General features: G+C 41.2%; 1 protein-coding gene and 1 long non-coding RNA gene across 9 annotated transcripts in view; one reads left to right on the forward strand and one right to left on the reverse strand.

Annotated features, from left to right (window-relative positions):
• The window catches only part of LOC141766169 (uncharacterized), a 29135-nt gene that overhangs the window by 4227 nt on the left and 5665 nt on the right, over positions 1-19243 (reverse strand). The window lies entirely within an intron of this gene.
• On the forward strand, positions 90-18310 carry slc25a22a (solute carrier family 25 member 22a). Of its 8 annotated transcripts, none has more exons than XR_012593580.1 (12): positions 90-244; positions 8551-8738; positions 8830-8955; positions 9524-9579; positions 9825-9915; positions 10541-10595; positions 11273-11333; positions 11565-11706; positions 11794-11948; positions 12038-12113; positions 13100-15425; positions 15822-18310. XR_012593580.1 is itself a non-coding variant. In XM_074632767.1 (11 exons), the coding sequence occupies exons 2-11, from the start codon at positions 8719-8721 to the stop codon at positions 13251-13253; spliced, it is 936 nt and encodes a 311-aa protein (XP_074488868.1). In that variant the 5' UTR covers positions 90-244; positions 8551-8718; the 3' UTR covers positions 13254-15471. The 8 variants fall into 8 exon arrangements, 6 of the variants coding, with proteins under 6 accessions (XP_074488868.1, XP_074488871.1, XP_074488872.1 ...); XR_012593581.1 differs by lacking the exon at positions 90-244 and adding an exon at positions 3789-3965; XM_074632767.1 differs by lacking the exon at positions 15822-18310 and having other exon boundaries at positions 13100-15471.

The following is a 19243-nucleotide window of genomic DNA, read 5'->3' on the forward strand; positions in this document are numbered from 1 at the left end:
CCTCCTCTTTAAATCTCTTTTATCGGACTCCTACTCTGCTCCTACTCCATCTCCAGCTCCCCCTCCTTCCTCCCCTGCTCTCTCACTCTCCCTCCTCCTCCACCTTCCTCCGCTGGACTCCAATGCTAGGAACACCGGTAGGTAGGTTAGCGATTGTCGGTCTGTCAAGCCAAAGATACAAGAGAGTCTTTGATTTCACACTGCAACCACACCGGGAGAGGTAACGGAAACGGCTCTATATGTGGTATGTAGAAAGATATAACGGGATGCAGTTAAAAAGTCTTGTTGTGAGAATCGTGATGATCAGAGAATGAATTGAAGCCGTTACCTGAGAATAACGTGAAGGCGACGTATATCAAGCTAGCGTTAAATGTCCTATAAAAAAAAAAACGAGATGTAAAGATAGTAAATCGTTGTAAGAGGCAGTTTAAATAATGTCCGTTATGTGGCGTTATGTTTCTACCGTTACATATGGTGGGTTTGACGGCTACATAATAGAATGTAAAATCCTAACGGTTATGAATGTGAACGTTCTAAAATAACGGTTAATGTGACGTTCAAACGTCATATTTTACCCATAAGACCTGACGAGCCGTCGGTGACAGGTGTAACGGTTATGTATTATTATCAGTTTGTATGGAGATGTTAGCTTGGTGTTTTGGATGTTACCACACACAGCAACCGGACCGGTTACCGAATTTCTGCCGGCTTCCGCTCCCGTAGTGATGGTGTAATAATTATCATGTGTTGGTAGTGGAGGGTAAACCCACTTTAAACCGTACCCACCTCCTGTTTTCATTGGTAGAGAAACGTGAAGCTACTCACCTCTGACAGGCAGACACAAAGTCTGGTTGTGAGTCGTGATGTCTTGTTCAGAGAATGAATAGAAGCCGTTACCTGAGAATAACGTGAGGCGACGTACCAAGCTAGCGTTAAATGTCCTATTTAAAAAAACGAGATGAAAAGCTAGCTAGTAGTGTGATTGTATGTGTTGCCGCTTCGTTGTAAGATAATAATGTCCGTTATGTGGCGAGCCTATAGCATATTTTATACCGTTACATATGGTGGTTTTTGAATATTAACGGCTGTTAGAATGTAGAACTCCCAACGGTTATGAATGTGAACGTTCTAAAATAACGGTTAATGTGACGTTCAAGCGCCTCGTCATATTTTACCCATAAAACCGACGAGGTGACAGGTGTAACGGTTATGTATTATTATTATTATTATTATTATTATTATTATTAATAATAATATTATCAGTTTGTATGGATATGTTAGCTTGCTTTGGTGTTTTGGATGTTACCACACACAGCAGGATGTAATTATCATGTGTTTGTAGTGAAGGGTAAACCCACTTCAACCGTACCCACCTCCTTTTTTCATTGGTAGAGAGACGTGAAGCTACTCATAACTCACTAGCTAAACATTAACATACTGTTACTTCTACGGACAGGATGAAAGGAAGGTGAGATAATTAAATCATTATTAATTGCTGAATATCTTGCCTGCTCGAGGCTATATCTTTGTTACCCACTGCTGAGGCCTTGAACGCCTCACAGAAGGGAGACATTTAACTGCTGAGCAAGATGTCAAGAAGTAATGCATCCTTTCAAGAGGAGTCTTCCCAGTGCATTGTGTGTAGGTTATGATGAGGCCAAGCTGTGTAAGGTAATAAAAGCTTCAGCCTTGAAATAATTGATGAGGTGAGCCATTCATGGGTGTAGGGTGACATCCTGTGTTTTCCAATGGAACTGTTGTACTGGTAATGCTGAAAACATTGCTTTACTGTCATTAAGCCTGCAGTAGGCAGAATGTTTTTGGCATTATTGGGCAACATTTCCATAATAACCTTTCATTATATTGTAATTCAAGTGCTCTGAGAGACCTCTGCACCTCCTCATGGCTCTGTTTTCAGGCTTTAAATAATCTAGCCCGTGACGGGAGACTTTGGCCAATCACAGGTCATTTCAGGTCTCCTAGAGCTGGTTTCTTCCCGCTAAATGGGGAGTTTTTCCTGGCCACAGCGCGCTCCGGTGCAATGCTCTTGGTGGGATCTCTTGTTGGGTCTCTAAACTATAGAGTACGGTCTAAGACCTTCTCTATATATAAAGCGTCTTAAGATAACTTCTGTTATGATTTGACGCTATATAAAAATAAATTGAATTGAATTGAATTGAATTGAATTTCAGAGAGAGAGCGTTCCTATTGAGCGTTCCTATTGGCTGTGCTCCGGCTGGTGGGCGGTGCTTGGTATTTCCTCAACAGATCTCAACATGGCTGCCAGGTCACCAACATTTTCATTTTACAGCTAAACAGTACACTACAAGATGTTTCTGAAAACATTTTACGCGGGAAATAGGCATTACAGTAACAGAATATTGATTAATATTTGATCAGCGCTGCCTAGTTTGACCGTTCTGATCGGAGTTTGTGAGTGATTGACAGCTGCTCGGAGACAGCAGGCTCCAGCTCGGCTCTGATTGGTTGTTTTCCTCAGGGCTGTGAAATCTTGCATATGCCGTTAGGAGCACCGGAGGACACAGAGGCACGTGATTTTTTGCAGATTAACTGTCTCATGCACTACTGTCAGGATATAATGACCGTTTTATAAAAATAACTTTTTTTTAATCATATTTGCTCCATTTCGACCGACTGCTGCTTTAAGTAGAAAACAACATTATGTTAAATATCCATTTAATCTGCATGCAGGACTACAACCGTAAAGCATTTCCTAAAAATCCCAGTGGCAAGGACTACTAAATGTCACTGGTTTATGTGCACTGAATGGAAGTGGCGTGTAGCCGTGCCGTGGGAAGATGCTGTGTGAGTGTTACAGTCCTTCAGGCCATTCAAGGCCTTACTGTAATCTGCCAACTGTAATACGATGCTTCAATGTTGCATTTAGCTTTTTTTCAAAGGAAAGTCCACTCACAGTGGTATCATTATTTTCCTATCAAGTTTGGGGGAAAGCTGAGAGGGCGGCAAAACAGAGGAGAGACAAGAGACAAGCCCCAGGTGACTCATGAAACTGGGCCACCAGAGATACCTGTGGAACTAAACACTGCACCACCTCTGTGTACTGAAAGGGCATTTGTGCTGCTTGTTAAATCCAGCTTGTTATTTCTACAGCAGGTAATAACAACATTGCATAACTGTGCAGGTTTAATGACTGTAATGTGTAGAGCACCTCAATGCATCGCTGTGCCCATATCACTCCCCTGGTTGTAAATGGAGATTGCGGGAGAGCTTTCCTAAATAGGAATTAGGTTTATAATCCCGAGGCTGTAGGGAAGAGGGAATAGTAATCAGATTTATGTGACACCACAAATTTCATCCCTTGTTTCCGCAGTGCTCTAGATGTCCAAAAATAGACTGCATTTCATAAACCTTTATTTAAAAAAAGCACGGTAAGAGCACGACAGCAGCTGTGAGGTTTGTTGTGAAGAACAGTATAGGCATACAGCTGTCAGTGCAGAGAACTATTTAAAACCTAATCCAAACAAATATACACAAGGACATATCAAACTGCATGTAAGCCATATAATACTAGCGTATATTAATAGTAGCTTTGCCGTAGACTAATAATAGACAAATTCATGTGTCTTGTATAGAAAATAATGTGTTCAGAAGGGAGATTTGTGCTGTACTTGACATCTGATAGAGGATTGCAGGAACACACAGTGCGTTAATCAAACCAGTACATGTGAGACAGATGGACTGGTAACAACCGCCTGCTCTGAGATAATGAGGAAGGATACGTGTGATTTTCCTTTCTTTTGCTGTCTTTTTCGAGCAACCATAGTCACGTGAGCGAAGTGCTGACTACCCACAGTGCTTTGTCAGTGTTGCCACTGACTTCCTGCTGTCATTAAGCAAACTGATTTAGTCATTTAGTCAGCAGGACCTTTACTCTGTTTGGCACTGGAGGGCAGAGAGGTAGCCAAGGAACTGTGATGGATAAGGTACATTTTTTTCTCTAGTTGTTTTGAATGAGTGGAAAATCATTTGCATTGAGTTTTGCATAGGAAATTAACTGGTGTGGATTTGCCTCCAGATTTTCAGTATCTGCAGGGTTATGTTGATCTTTTTGTGAGTCTTTGTGATTGAGACAAGCCTTAGAGCAGATTAGTAGAAGCAGCTGGCTACATGTATGCTTTGCACTGAACTTAAGTACAATTTCACTTGTACTTTACTTGGGTATTTTCATTCTGATACTTTATACATGTTTTTTTTTTTTTTACTTCACTACATTTACTTGACACCTAAAGATCCAAGTTACTTTTTACATAAAAAACATGATATAGTATATTATGCAGTACTTCTACTACTGCTAATCTATCCATTGGTAAACAAACTAAACTCTAAAATTGTCTCCACATTGAAGAACTATAACATTACAATGATCTTGCATGTATTTGTCAATCATAAAAACAATAATATAATATTCTTTATTTATATAACACTGTGACAGGAGTCCTTCTGCATTATTAGTACTTTTACTTTTGACACTTTAAGTAAATGTTGCTGATAATTAAAAGAGGTGGAAAAAGGTTACCTAAAATGTTACACAGTTGTTACCAGCTATCATCCCAGTATAAGTCTTAAATCTTAAATGTCCAAAAATTATGTCCTTGATGTTGTTGTATTGAAACTAATTCCAGAAACATTTAAGAGCCTGTGTTGTGTTATGAATATTTTATTCATCGTTTTCTTCTACATAATACCTTATTTACATAATAATCAGCTGACATTTCAGGTGAGTCAACATCCTTTAAAAATCATGTCATAATGTCCTATTTATGATCATTGTCCCCGTGTTTGATTGATACATTATTCTATTACATCACTGCACCTTATATAACATTTGGTGTCATTCATAAATTATATGTAAATTTGTGTGCTGACACCCTCTGCCCCACATTTGTGGGATTATATGAACTGGATCATTACATACACTACCTATGAGCATTTAAATTTATATAAACATTGGTCCATGAACTTGTAATTACATATTTTAAAGGTTTAAGTAAAACGTTTTTTGGAATTTATTACAATTTATTCATTTATAATATCCTAACGTCTAGCAAAAGAAGATTGCTTGCTGCTTTACTGACATGGTTCAACACACATTTTCAGTATCCTTGTCAGTAAAACAGTGTTTATTGCTTCATTGTTCAAGTTGAACTGATGAACAAGGGTCAAAAACTCAACTGTTATCTCAGTAGGTGCTCCACTGACTCTTTAATCAAGTGTGTCCAATGTCTGTCTGAGTTAAGTCGTTAGGTTCAAGGTTCTGCGGGCAAGTTTCACAATCACCTTGTCTATTGTTTACTCATCAGTGCTTATCTGCTCTGGAGGTGAATACTGTAAAATATGACCTCTGTGTGAATGTGTGTTTAAGAGTGATTTCCAGTCACTTGTGGTTGGCTAGTTGGATAAAGAAGTTTTATTTTTTGTCTTTAAGTAACTCTCCTCTTTAATTGTGTAGTGAACCTTCTGGGCTACCTAAGGGTCTGAGAAGTGAAGCCAATGCTGAAGTGCCTTAAACTTGCATTCTTTCTAATATCCAGCAGGGGGCGACTCCTCTGGTTGCAAAAAGAAGTCTGATTGTATAGAAGTCTATGAGAAAATGAGCCTACTTCTCACTTGATCTATTACCTCAGTAAACATTGTAAACATGAGTTTATGGTCTCAATCGCTAGTTTCAAGTCTTCTTCAATACAGCATGATGTTCATTTAGTAAATTATGGTTCCATCTAGAGTCAAATAGACCATAAAGCAGGGTATGCTTTAGTGTGTGGCTATCTTGCGATTGACAGGTCGATACCACGGCATTGTCCGGTCTGGAATTATCCATGTTTTTCGTCTTACAACTTTAACCCTTTCATAGTGTGTTTTCAGTTCATGAAAGTTAATTATAACCTTTTAGAAAACGTCTTATTCAGCGTTCGGTTGTACTTAGCTCCAATCTCTCGTGTCACTTCTGGTTGCAAAAAAAACGACATGGCGACGACCAAATACCAAGATGGCGATGGCCAAAATGTCGAACTCGAGGCTTCAAAACGGCAGTCCACAAACCAATGGGCGAAGTCACGGTGACTACGTCCTCTTCTTATATACAGTCTATGGTAGTGATTTGAAAAATGACCTTGCAACCCTTTGCGGCCTCTAAAGTGGTGTAGTGATGCGGGTCTGGAGAGATGAAATACCAGTTCCACTGCAGTTTCCTAACAGTTTGTTGTGTCTTTCTCTTACTGTGAGAATAAAAGGAATTCCTTGGAGATTTCGTTGATGAGTGATGCCACTGTGTGCTGCGGATTCTGCACGTTGAGGCTAGTTGTTTCCATACAGACTCCAATTGTCATGACAAGACAATACAGCCAAGCTATGACTGCGGGTCAAATAAATATCCTGGCGCAGACACAGTGGTGTGGTCTAGAAGAAACCGGAGTGGACGAGTAAAGCCGCGAGCGTGATGGGAAGGAGGGAGAATGGTTTGATGAGTGACTCATGTAAGACTGCAGCGCTCTATGCACCATACATTATCTCCTCAGTCCTATTACTGACAGCGTATAGTCGTCTGTAAATTATTGTTTGAAGAGAATCAGTGTGCTGACTGTGGAGTTAAGTTCAGGAGGAAGTCAGTGACAGGAAATGGGGAAACAAAAGTAGCGTGGTTAAAGTGAAAATGTGTGTGTAATCACAGCTGGATGAGAAACGGTGAGGAAGGCTGTGAAGTCGGCTCCAGGGAGCCGAGAGGAGAAACCCAGCCAAGAGAGACCAGAGAGGCGGCTCGGCTCGCTGACCTGCTCTGAAACCCCATCTCCTCCTCCCTCCTCCACCTCTGGAGCAGCCAGCGGGGGCCTCAAGTCCCCATCCAAACCAAACACACCAGACCACAGCTGCATTCACGCCCAGAAACCTAAACATCCTGCTGTGCAATCTCTCTGAAACAGAATGTGAGGAATTAGTGATATGATTTGTCATACGCAGCACAGATGCACTTCACTAAGAAAACCCGCAAGTCAGCAAAGATCTGAGACGGAAAAGCTGTGTTTGTGAGTCGTGACTCGTGACTGAGGGAAATGATTGGGGAGGGCCGGTGAGGAGGAGGAGAGGAGGAGGAGGCAGGTTGCACACGTAGAGGCAGGTTGTGATTGGTGGATGAAGGGGGTGGAGAGAATGAAAAGAGGAAATGGGAAGCATCTTTTCACACTGAGGGCATTCTGTACCAAAAATATGGAGCATCTTCTCGGCCAGGTCAAACATATTTCATTTGTTTGCTCAGAAATGACTGTTTCAGCACACAGAGGACAGAACTTCCCCTGTACATGGCGACCCATATACAGTATGTACAGTACAATCAGAGAGTTCATGCATAAGCAAACGAGTGTTGAAGGACACGCATGACACACAGATGTTTCAGTGATGATAGATTTGTTTAAACAGAAAGTCCTTCTACAGTGATGGCTAAAGATCTATTTTAAGGAGCTATCAATTTTGCCTAATTATGGAACTATGGAAATGTATCTTGTGCTATTGTCCCTATTTAGGGATTAATAAGTAACTATTATATATATATATATGTATATATATATATATATATACATATATATATATATACCTCGACACCCCACACTAGCACTTCCATCTCATGTTGGACACTTATGATTAGGGCTGTCAATTGATTCAAATATTTAATCGCGATTAATCGCATGATTGTTCATAGTTAATCGCAATTAATCACAAATTAATTACACATTTTTTAATGTTCAAAATGTACCTTAAACGGAGATTTGTCAAGTATTTAATACTCTTATCAGCATGGGAGTGGGCAAATATGCTGCTTTATGCAAATGTATGTATATATTTATTATTGGAAATCAATTAACATCATAAAACAATGATAAATATTGTCCAGAAACCCTCACAGGTACTGCATTTAGCATAAAAAATATGCTCAAATCATAACATGGCAAACTGCAGCCCAACAGGCAACAACAGCTGTCAGTGTGTCAGTGTGCTGACTTGACTATGACTTGCCCCAAACTGCATGTGATTATCATAAAGCGTGTCTGTAAAGGGGAGACTCGTGTGTACACACTTTGGAGCGTTAATTAGCCTCCTTCGTGTCAAGCTAGTATGACATGGTAGGTACAAATGGATTCCTTCGATTTTCTAGTTTCATATGATACCAGTATCTTCACTAGTGTTATTACTGCGTTAACTTTGACAAATTAATCACACTACCTTGGGCTTTAGTAAATTGTGATGCACAGTTTTCTGACATTTTATATACCAAACTATTAATTCATAATGAAAACAATCATTAGTTGCAGCTCTAACCAACTGATATTGATTTTTTGCAGTATATCTAGGTGGTGTAACCCCGTGTTACTAAAAGCAAGTATATGTTGTAATGTTTGTGAAGGCAACATTGCTTCATTATAACCTTTGAAATGTACTGATCCTCTATTTTGTTGGAGCGGTTTTGTTAACAGCCACTTTATGAGAGTGTTTAATGTGACCTGTCCTGTTTCTTTACAGATATCCCCTAACTTGAATTAACATCAACTGCAAGCTAGACGAGCGGAAAAAAGCACAATCAAGCCACATAATCCCACCTGGATAGCAACCCACAACTGTAACAAACCGACCACAGAGTGACTAGCTGACAGACAGATTGATACTTTGACCAGCCGGGGATTCACATAAATGGCTGACAAGCAGATCAGGTGAGGTGGAGTGTGGAACGACTACAAATACATCAGCGCCGTGGCCTTGTTTACATCTATTAACCGTTTCATATTCTTGTCTCTCATCCAGTTTGCCTGCCAAATTGATCAATGGGGGGATCGCTGGCCTAATTGGAGTGACCTGTGTGTTTCCCATTGACCTGGCCAAGACTCGCTTGCAAAACCAGCAAAATGGATGTCGCCTTTACACCAGCATGTATGACATTTCCGTATCTGACATTTGCATATCAACATATAAACATATAGAGTGCTACCGGAATCAGTCCTAAAATCGGGAAATGAGTTAGCATTTTAGCACTTTTCTTAAAAAAGGCGGTTCCTAACAAGTGGCTAAATGAGACTACTAAACGTCATCACGTCGACTCGTCTGCCTTTACAGTCTCGTTGTGTAAACTCACGCTCATGCGACCGTGGTGTAGTTAGTTTATAGCCTAACGTTGGCTTTTTACTTCTGACGTTTGCATTTATGCTTCAAAAATCATAAAAGTATTGTTAAATTTCTGAAGATTATCTTACAGATCAAAACATGCAAGTATCATAAACGTTTGTTTGCCACAGAGCTTATTTTCTGCAATAATTCAAATGGAAGAATCCCATTGGCTTTTCGTCGAGGGAACCAGGGCGATGCTAACTTCCTAGTTGTTCTTCAAAAATACGTCATCCCTGGAGCGCTCTATAGTCAGAAGTCAGGACTAATCAGCAGTATCATCCAGTTTATCATCAGATTTATACGTAAATAACATGCCACAACTGTTGTGTTTCAGGTCCGATTGCCTTATTAAGACCATCCGGTCAGAGGGGTATTTTGGGATGTACCGAGGTACGTTTTTTTTTAATTTAAGTTCTTGTGATTCATGTCTGAGCTCACTGAAATGTAAACAACGAGAGCATCAAAGCTGTTAGGTAGCATACGGTTGTGATTACTTTCAGCTTCACAGTGAGGCTTCAGACACCAAATACAGGGATCATCTGTTTCTCACTGCTGCAGGCAATTACCTCTCATTCTCTCTCTCCTTTCTCTGTTTTTTTCTCTTTCTTGCTCTCTGTCCTTTTTTATCCTCCCAGGAGCGGCGGTGAACTTAACACTAGTCACGCCAGAGAAAGCCATCAAATTGGCTGCCAACGACTTCTTCAGGCAACACCTCTCCAAGGATGGGTGAGGCATGAACGTGCCGACAGGCTGACTGACACACACCCACTCCCCTCGTTCACACTGTGATTAACTGGCGTGTTTACTAACATGTAAACTGACACATTAGCTGTCTGTATTCTCACCAAGGCTCTAGTTAATCCTCCACCGCCCTGTCGTCTTCTCCGAAAGGCACTGAGTATTTCGCAGTGGTCCGTTAGCTGTCTGGTTTAAAAATACGGAATTCCTTGTACGTGTGTCAGCGGAAGCCCTGAAAATTAGCACATGATGGTATCACACATCGTCATACATTAGCAACCATCATCTGGTGTTGCTAAAGTCAATCACCCACCCATTGTCCCCCCCCCCCATGATAAACCTGAAGGCTTCTGGGGCATTTATCTCCATCGCTATGGTGACAAACATGCGAGCTGATGAATGATTGACTTGTCTGGCCCAGCCGCTCACCTTGTGAATTATTAATCTGCCCTTGTGCCTGACATGTTGATATAGAAGACAAAGATTATCATCACCAACGCAGGTGGTGACGACTCCTTTTTTCTAGGACTGCAGTAATAAAGTTGTCTGGCTCTCACACTCAAGTGCTTCCATTAATCTGAGCTTTATGTCGTCTTTTGTTTTTCCCTTTCAGAAAACTCACTCTTCCCAAAGAGATGCTGGCTGGGTGCGGGGCAGGTACATGCCAGGTGAGTGAGTGAGGTGCCGCTTTAATTGCATCCTCCTGTTCTCCATCTGGAAGTGCCGCCATTAGCGCTGCCAGTGTCAGCTCACACATACACACACACACACACACCACTGGGCCTCAGCCATCGCCTCATTTATCACCTGCCTGCAGCTAGAATTAGCCACGAGCACGTTCGAATGAGAGGAGGTAGTTGCACAAACATGCTCACAGTTTGTCTCTGTAGGTTGTCCCTGTTATCTGTGATCTAAATGTGACCTGTAGTGTCGCATTTTCATGAATAATTTCGAACTACTGAAATGTTGTCCTGTTAGCAGGCTGGCAGCTAGCTTTGAGTGATCAGATAAGACGCTGTGAGAGCTCTTGACCGTGTGCACTGAGTGAGTGAGTCAGAGGGAAATGCCTCTTGTCAATGAGGACAAAGGCTTCAAGCGCGAGGAACATGATTAGATTAAGTGTAGCAGACCTTGGATTAAGATTGCGGCTGAGAACATGGCCATCTCACCCTTAATCCAGTTAACTAGTTACTACTGTGTGGATTACAGAGGAAAACAAGAGTTGACACGTAGCTAATGCCAGAAGCTTTACACTGGACACATGTTTGGCCTGACAGACTAATTATCCCTTGTTCACAGTGTGCATATGTTGTACCTGACCCCTTTATTTTCTTTTTTGTTGCAGGTTATTGTCACAACTCCTATGGAGATGCTGAAAATCCAGCTCCAAGATGCTGGACGAATTGGTGAGAGGAAATGAAATCCAGATGGCTGCTTTAGCAAAGAATGAAGTGAAGGCGATAACCTGGAGAAATAGTGGCCTCATGTGGTCATGTCAGAGATTACAACAGCTTTATTCTGGTTTCTTATTACTGTTATGAATTCAAAATGTCTGCCCACATACCTGTTCTTAGCATTGCTTGTTTCTAGAGGCTTTATATGAAGCTTATTCATGTTGTGTTCCTTATGCTCCATAGAGGCTCAGAGGAAGCTGATGCCAGAGACGGTGGTGGAAGGTACTGTGGCGAAGTCCCAGACAGCCATGCAGCTCACCAGACAATTATTGAGTGAAAAGGGCATCGCTGGGCTGTATAAGGGCCTCGGTGCCACGTTGCTCAGGTAAAACACATCTGGCAACTAGTTTTAACTAGTTTACTGCAATGAACTTCACATGACTTACTGCCTTATATCTCTATCTTTTTGCAGGGATGTTCCTTTCTCCGTCATCTACTTCCCCCTCTTTGCCAACCTGAACAACCTGGGCAAAAGAGGCGCAGACGGGCCCGCTCCTTTCTACGTGTCGTTTATATCAGGCTGCCTCGCAGGGAGCACGGCGGCTGTCGCTGTCAACCCTGTCGACGGTGAGGAGCGGGACTGTGAACGTTGTTACAGCGATGCGTGCACCGCTCGTTGATGTCGTATATTCACCCGAGCTCTGTGTGTGTTGCAGTGATAAAGACTAGACTGCAGTCGCTGACCCGAGGGAGCACAGAAGACACGTACAGCGGAGTGACTGACTGTATCAGGTGACCTCATTATGTCTTTACTGCTGCAGCATGTGTGATGCTGCGTGTATAGTCAAGTCAAAATGGATTGCATTATCATCATAAGAGTGTCTCAAAAAACTATTAAAACAACAACAGAAACAACAAACAATACAGCTGATAGATTATTAAGAAACTAGGGATGTCAATCAATTAAAATATTTAATCTAATATCTAATATTTATTCGCATGGTTGTCCATAGTTAATCACAATTAATCTCACATTTTTTACCTGTTCAAAATGTACCTTAAAGGGAGATTTGTCAAGTATTTAATACTCTTATTAACATGGGAGTGCAAATGTATGTATATATTTATTATTGGAAATCAATTAACAACACAAAACAATGACAAATATTGTCCAGAAACTCTCACAGGTACTGCATTTAGCATAAAAATATGCTCAAATCACAAAATGGCAAACTGCAGCCCAACAGGCAACAACAGCTGTCAGTGTGTCAGTGTGCTGACTTGACTATAACTTGCCCCAAACTGCATGTGATTATCATAAAGTGGGCATGTCTGTAAAGAGGAGACTCGTGGGTACCCATAGAACCCATTTTCATTCACATATCTTGAGGTCAGAGGTCAAGGGACCCCTTTGAAAATGACCATGCCAGTTTTTCCTCGCCAAAGTTTAACGCAAGTTTGGAGCGTTATTTAGCCTCCTTCTCGACAGGGTAGTATGACATGGTTGGTACCAATGGATTCCTTAGGTTTTGTAGTTTCATATGATGTCAGTATCTTCTCCCGCTACAACCTAAAAATTGGAAGTTGCGTTAATGCGTTAAAGAAATGAATGGCGTTTAAACAAATTTGCGTTAATGCGTTATTATTGCGTTAACTTTGACAGCCCTACAAGAAACACAAATTAAAATAGAGATAAACCAACACCACACCTCTACATAACTAGTGCTGTCTGTATGTTTCACTTTAAATATAATATTTATCTCTTATTTGTTCTCTAGGAAAATCATGCGTAACGAGGGTCCATCAGCTTTCCTGAAGGGAGCCTACTGTCGAGCCTTGGTCATCGCACCTCTGTTTGGCATCGCCCAGGTGATCTACTTCCTGGGCGTGGGTGAATTTCTCCTCAGCTTGTTGCCTAAAAAAGACAACTAAGAAGCACATCTGCCTTTCCCTCCCACAAGGCATCACGCCAGCCGCGTGAGGATTTTCATCTCATTCTGAAAGAAATTTTTCGATGGGTCAAAAGCATGACCGATCAGTACATGTCGTTTTTGAATTTGTTGTGTTGAATGTCGAAATAGTTTAGGAGGGAGCCTTTGTTTGCCAAGCTGCCTGTGGTGGCACACAAAAAAATCCAGAAGGCATGCTGAGCTAGCTCTCTGGAAATTAAGCCACAAATATCAGTTGAAGTTTTAAAGGAATATCGCTGTTTAATTACAGCATTTTACTGTATTTTATGAATATGATTGTGGAATTTTCAAAGTACATGTACTGCCCTAGGTTGCTGCAGTCCTGCACGCCCTACACTACCTAATTTTACACAGCATTAGTCTCTGAATGACCGAGACTAATGCGTGTGATCTATTGACAATTATACACCATAACTAACTAAAAAAAATGCACATACTTTACTTAGAAAGATATTTGAGAACATTAGAAGAAGAGACTATTTAATGAAATGCTATTCAAAGAATTCCCCCAGACCTTATGTCTTAAAAGATAGTATACTTAGAATTAAAACTATAGTATGGCCTCTGTGTGGGAATGTGATGAGCTATGATCTGTCCTCAGACGCCACATCCCTTCCTGTAAGAGGTTGTAATGAACTCAGCCATTCAGCTCCGAGCAGCAGACTTTCATTGCCTTGGCTTTTTAAATAGATCAGGTTCCATCTGATATTTAGAACTACCACAATGATTCGACTGTTTTTCCTCCGTGAAAAAAAGATATCTCCTGTTTCGTAGTCGCACCCTAGACTGAAGGGACAACATTTGGGCATTACGCGCTACCAAACTACACACACGCATTGTTTAAAACTGCCTCTGTGCTTCTTTCTGTGGGTCGAAAAACTGTCAAGGATGTTGTAGTTGTGGCCACACCCCAATCAGTGATGTTACAGCGGGGGGTTTTGCCTTCAAGGGATGATGGGAAACACATGCTGTGACATCATCAGTGATTGGATTGTGGCCAAAAGTGCTGCACGCTTTAAAAAAATGTCAGTTCACAAAGAGCGGTTTTCTGCCCTGTGTGACTCATTGTGGGTTCAGATAAAAGCTCTGAGCACTAAATGGGTTGCAATTTTAATAGAATGCCAGATTATGAGTAGATATTTAGTAATTATGCTGACAAATGGTCAGACATCACATGCTGAGGCCTCAGGAGTACAGTCATCCATTGTCGAGCCAGTAAGACCTTAGCTGGGCTGTGGTCGAAAAGTCTTTTTTGCTTAGGAAGGTTCCTAACGGATTGAAATGACCCGGAAGTATCTCAGTAGCAGCCATGATGAGAGCTGTTCGAATTCTCTAAATGCTAAAGAAAGGTGCTTCCTTTCTTATCTCCTTTAGCATAGGATACACTGGACCATCCTTTACCAAAGGAAAGGAGATAATGCCACCCCACAATTCCTTGTGGCCTCAACTTTTAAAGCGACGCCCCAATCTGCCGTTCATGAAAACAAACAATATGCTTATCTTGCATATTATTTTCATACAGTCATATACTAATTGGGATTCATGTTGATAAATATGAGTGGGCATGTTTGAATAAGTAACAATTAAGTAAAAAACAAAACAAGAATAAACAAACAATAAATACAATGAACTGTAAACATAGCAAACAAATAATCAACATGAATAAATATTATGTCCGTAAAGGAGTAGAAAGAAATGTAATGGTTCTACTCCTTCACCATAACTAAAAAAATAACTCAATATTTGTCTTATAAACTTTGTGGTAACCCAAAGTTATTACTTTTTTATTTCAATTCCAACCTGTGGTGGACCTGAAGTGATATTTTTCACCGGTATCTCTCTTTTACACACCGCGGCTGAGGCAACCTGTCTCTGAAAGAGCTATTTAAGAACGCACGGGGCGAGCATGCACCTTTTGTAGTCCATCCACAGAACATTGTAGTTTCACCACAGCAGACCATCAATAACCACCGTTGTGTCATCATTACAGAGCCTAGTGTAAGTACAGTCGGATTCTCTGAACACCACGGTTGTCTTTTCCTGAGTCCTTCTGAATTCTCCTTCACACCTTTCCTTGACCTCATGACGTTTTCCATCGAGGTCAAGGAAAAGTGGTTAAGAAAAGACATTAGAAGTAATGTCGTATCTTTCCTGCGACAGTGCTGTTGAAGTGATGAGGAAGGATGCTCCGCGGACACTGTTCTTTTTGGTATAATAGAGTTTATTACAAACAAGCAACAAATGTCATAACGAACGTCTAGAACGTCCGGAGGTCTCAACTCAAATCTGAAAGTCCTGCACTTCGGGGCTCTCGCGCCTCCTTATATCGGGCTCAGATGTTATGCAACATCTGCCATGATGTTATGCAACATGTGAGCTGAGCATAAGTCCATGTGTGTCTCCGTTATCTACATGTTTATCTTTCAACCCCTGGACTTTGGTCCGACCCTATGTCTCTACGTATGCTATTCACCCATGTTTGCATTTAGGGGCCCCGCTGTCTTGTGTAAGACCTGAAAATATACCACAGTAATTTTTTGACTTTTCGACCACAGCCCTGCAGTAGTTCAGACCCCTTAGATCCAGACATAATCATTATTGTTTACAGATGAGTTCATTTAAATTCTTTGTCCGAACTTGAATCCAGTGGCAGGACCCAAAGAGCTAATGACAAACCTTTCTTTATCAGAAAATTAAACCAATGTGTTGTCAGCGTTCTATGATTTTTACCAAACATCTCGGCCTGTTTGCTTTAGAGGTTTTGTTTGCTTTAAGCTGCGAGGGAAAGCGGCCCAGTCGTATCTTGTTGATGCATCACAACACTGAAGCGCTGCCATTGGTTTATCTCGCCGGAGATCAAGGTGACTTTGATGGGTACTACCCAATCACATTCCTTCCTCGCTCCCACTGTTCAAGCAGCTCGTCACTTGTACCGTTGCACTGTAGATGCAACTTTTCAATGTATTATCAGTTGTGGGAGTGAGGTCTATTTATCGATATTCCTTTCTATATAGGCTGTATAGCACTATATATTTGTATGTGTTGTTTTTTTCTGTGACAAAGTGTCCACCTTAACTATATTGTACAGATGATATGAACTTTATGTTTTAGGATTAATTGTTTGTTTTGTACATGATGGCTTATTTGCACACCTACCTCTCCAGCTCCCTCCCCCCCCCCCCCCCCCCTCCAATCCATATTATGGTGATTTTATGTTATGATGGTGACATGTCAAATGAAGGAACATGTTTTAATGCAACAAACATTATTTTAACTTAAATGCAGCATATTGATGAGGGTTTTTTACTGTATGCAAAGGGGAACACTAGAATAGATCAAGGATGGGTTTTTTGGAGGTGCCATTTCTCCTGAGCTATTGGTTAAGTTGGGTCAGTCCTGTTTCCCCAAGTTTTATCAACTAGGACCAAACGGAACATCATGTAATGATGGTAGGAATGTAGTTTTAAGTGAATGACCTGTGGCACTACTGAAACAGCTCTGAAAGTGAGATACAGCCTGGACAAGGCCAATAGGGACCCGCTGATGTCAGACTGTAAATCGAACATCTGTGAATGGTGCTTCTTTCATGAGGTAGCTGCAATATGACATTGATGGCACCAACGACCAAGGCTGTGCCGACTGAATCACATGCTCGCATGCGTTAATCAATGTCTTAACTGAAAGCCATAGGTCAGGGAGGGGCAACAGAACTGCTAGACGTGGACTGGCACTTCCAGCCATGTCGACAGATGACAGCTGAGCCACAGGAGAAAAAAAACCTGTCGACTCGTGTGAACTCGTTGTCTTTATAATAAATTACTGTCGTAGTTTTTCAACATTCCGATCGCCAGTTCATCTCATATATGCTGTTATTGTATTAATGCCTATTTTTGTGTTGTTGAGATTATTGTTATGATTTTTGAACCTCCCCAACCCTCCCATGTTGTTTTCAGATTTTTTTTTTAATCCGTTTCTTTGGTTGAATCTTGAAAATGTTGTGCAAGTCATTTTGTTTTACTCAGCTGTGAATTTTCACTGACCTTGTGCATTTGGTTAAATACGTGCGTGTGTGTGTGTGTCTGACTGTGTAGTGCTGTAGTCGACGTGTAGTTGTTAGTGTGACACTGCGGTATTTTTCTCTTTGATTGTCAGACCCATGCTCTCTCTCCCTCTTTCCTTCTCTCTTTCACACTCCTCTGCCATGTACTCTGACCAGCACCTACAGCTGGGGCTGCAGGTACACGCAGAGGAGCTCTAAAACACCAAATGTATGACTTATAGAGTGTATACAATCAAAGAAAGCACAAAGGATTATTAGGCACAAGAGACCACGTGGCCCACTTTTAATATACTCAAAGTCTTTGGAAAGCTGCTTTTGCAGATATGGATTAAAGTCTGGTTTATTTCTGTGGAGATGTCGATTGAGATTAACTTTTTAGTCTTGTAAGAGAGTTTATCTATGTCTGTTTAAACTTGATCCATAGGGCTGAGACGACAGGTCATTGTAAGAGACCCGTGTGATGGTGTCCCCTACGTCACCCATCAGCAGTTAGCCACAAAATGTATATCGCCTACATATTCTAAATGAATCAGATATAAGAATGTATCTTAGATATTATGAGATGTATTATAATTATAGTGAAGAGTTTATTAATATAAAGATTCGTGCTTTACACATTCACTGAAAACATTCACGAACCAGCTCACTGATATGCAATAAGTAGGAGCCACACACACACTAGAAGGAAACACAAACACAATGTGTGATGCAAGCGGGGACCTTGGAGGCCGTCTGGGCCTCTGTTGTCTTCCTCCAAGAGGAATTGTGCATTATAGCACTTTAAAACAAGGACCTTCACCCCACTGTCCATCTACAAACTCTCTGTGGCAAAGAGATGAATATGTGTGCTGAATGACACCGTTGTTCTAGACATTGTTGACAATGCAATTGAAAAAAACAAAAACAAATATTGTGTTCCATGTCACAATTTGCTGTTCAATAAACTGACTGTCCTGAAATCGCCTGATGCTGTGTTTTTTTTTTTTACACTCATTGCCAGTGGTTGATTAAGGTGGTTTTAACGTTACCAGAAAAAAGTAATTTAGTGCCATGTGTAAAAGTGTGCTAGGAATATTACACATACACACTCGGGGAGCACTGACACACACACACACACACACACACACACACACACACACACACACACACACACACACACACACACACACACACAGCCTTGAAATTTATTATCAATTTAGGGATTTTCTTTCAGCCGTTGTGCGTTTCATTTTTGTGCTTCATGATCACATTTTCTTTCTGATATTTTGCCACTATTCTGTCCAGTAGTGACGTATTATTTGAAAAACAAATTGACCTTATGAACCTGGTCACATCATGGGACCAGGTTCATTAGCTGATTGGGTAGATGTGTACCACATATTGTCCCACATCAATCAATCTACCCAACTGCTTAATTTTTTTAATGTTTCTTATGGGCCAATAGGTGTAAAAAAAATGTCTCTCTTTGAAGTACATTTAAATAATTAACAATAATCTGGCCAATCTGGGGCCCTCTGCAGCCCAGGCCAGCCATATGCATTAATCCACCCCAGCTCATCGCTGTATCTTCTTTCAAGGTCCAGCAGTCGTCTGACAGAATACAAAAGAACAGACGCTGCGTATTCGTCTGTAATACTGCTGTGAAAACCAAGCAGCAGTGCGAAGTTTTTGAAGAGTGTGAGGATGACGTTGTGTGGCTCCCCGGGGGCCACGAGAGCAGCTGAGACGGTTGTGTGTGTGGTGATGATTTGCTGCCTCGCTGAGCCACCAGGTGTCAGTGTGGGGTTGCGGGAGAGCTGTTAGTGTGTTAGTGTCTTGCTGTGGTGGGAGTGTGAGCAGTGCTGTGTGGTACAGGTGTATGCTAAGCTTGGGTGGTGTGGCAGTAAATCACG

Source organism: Sebastes fasciatus, chromosome 4 (assembly GCF_043250625.1).
Source record: "Sebastes fasciatus isolate fSebFas1 chromosome 4, fSebFas1.pri, whole genome shotgun sequence".
NCBI classification, from domain to species: Eukaryota; Metazoa; Chordata; class Actinopteri; order Perciformes; family Sebastidae; genus Sebastes; species Sebastes fasciatus.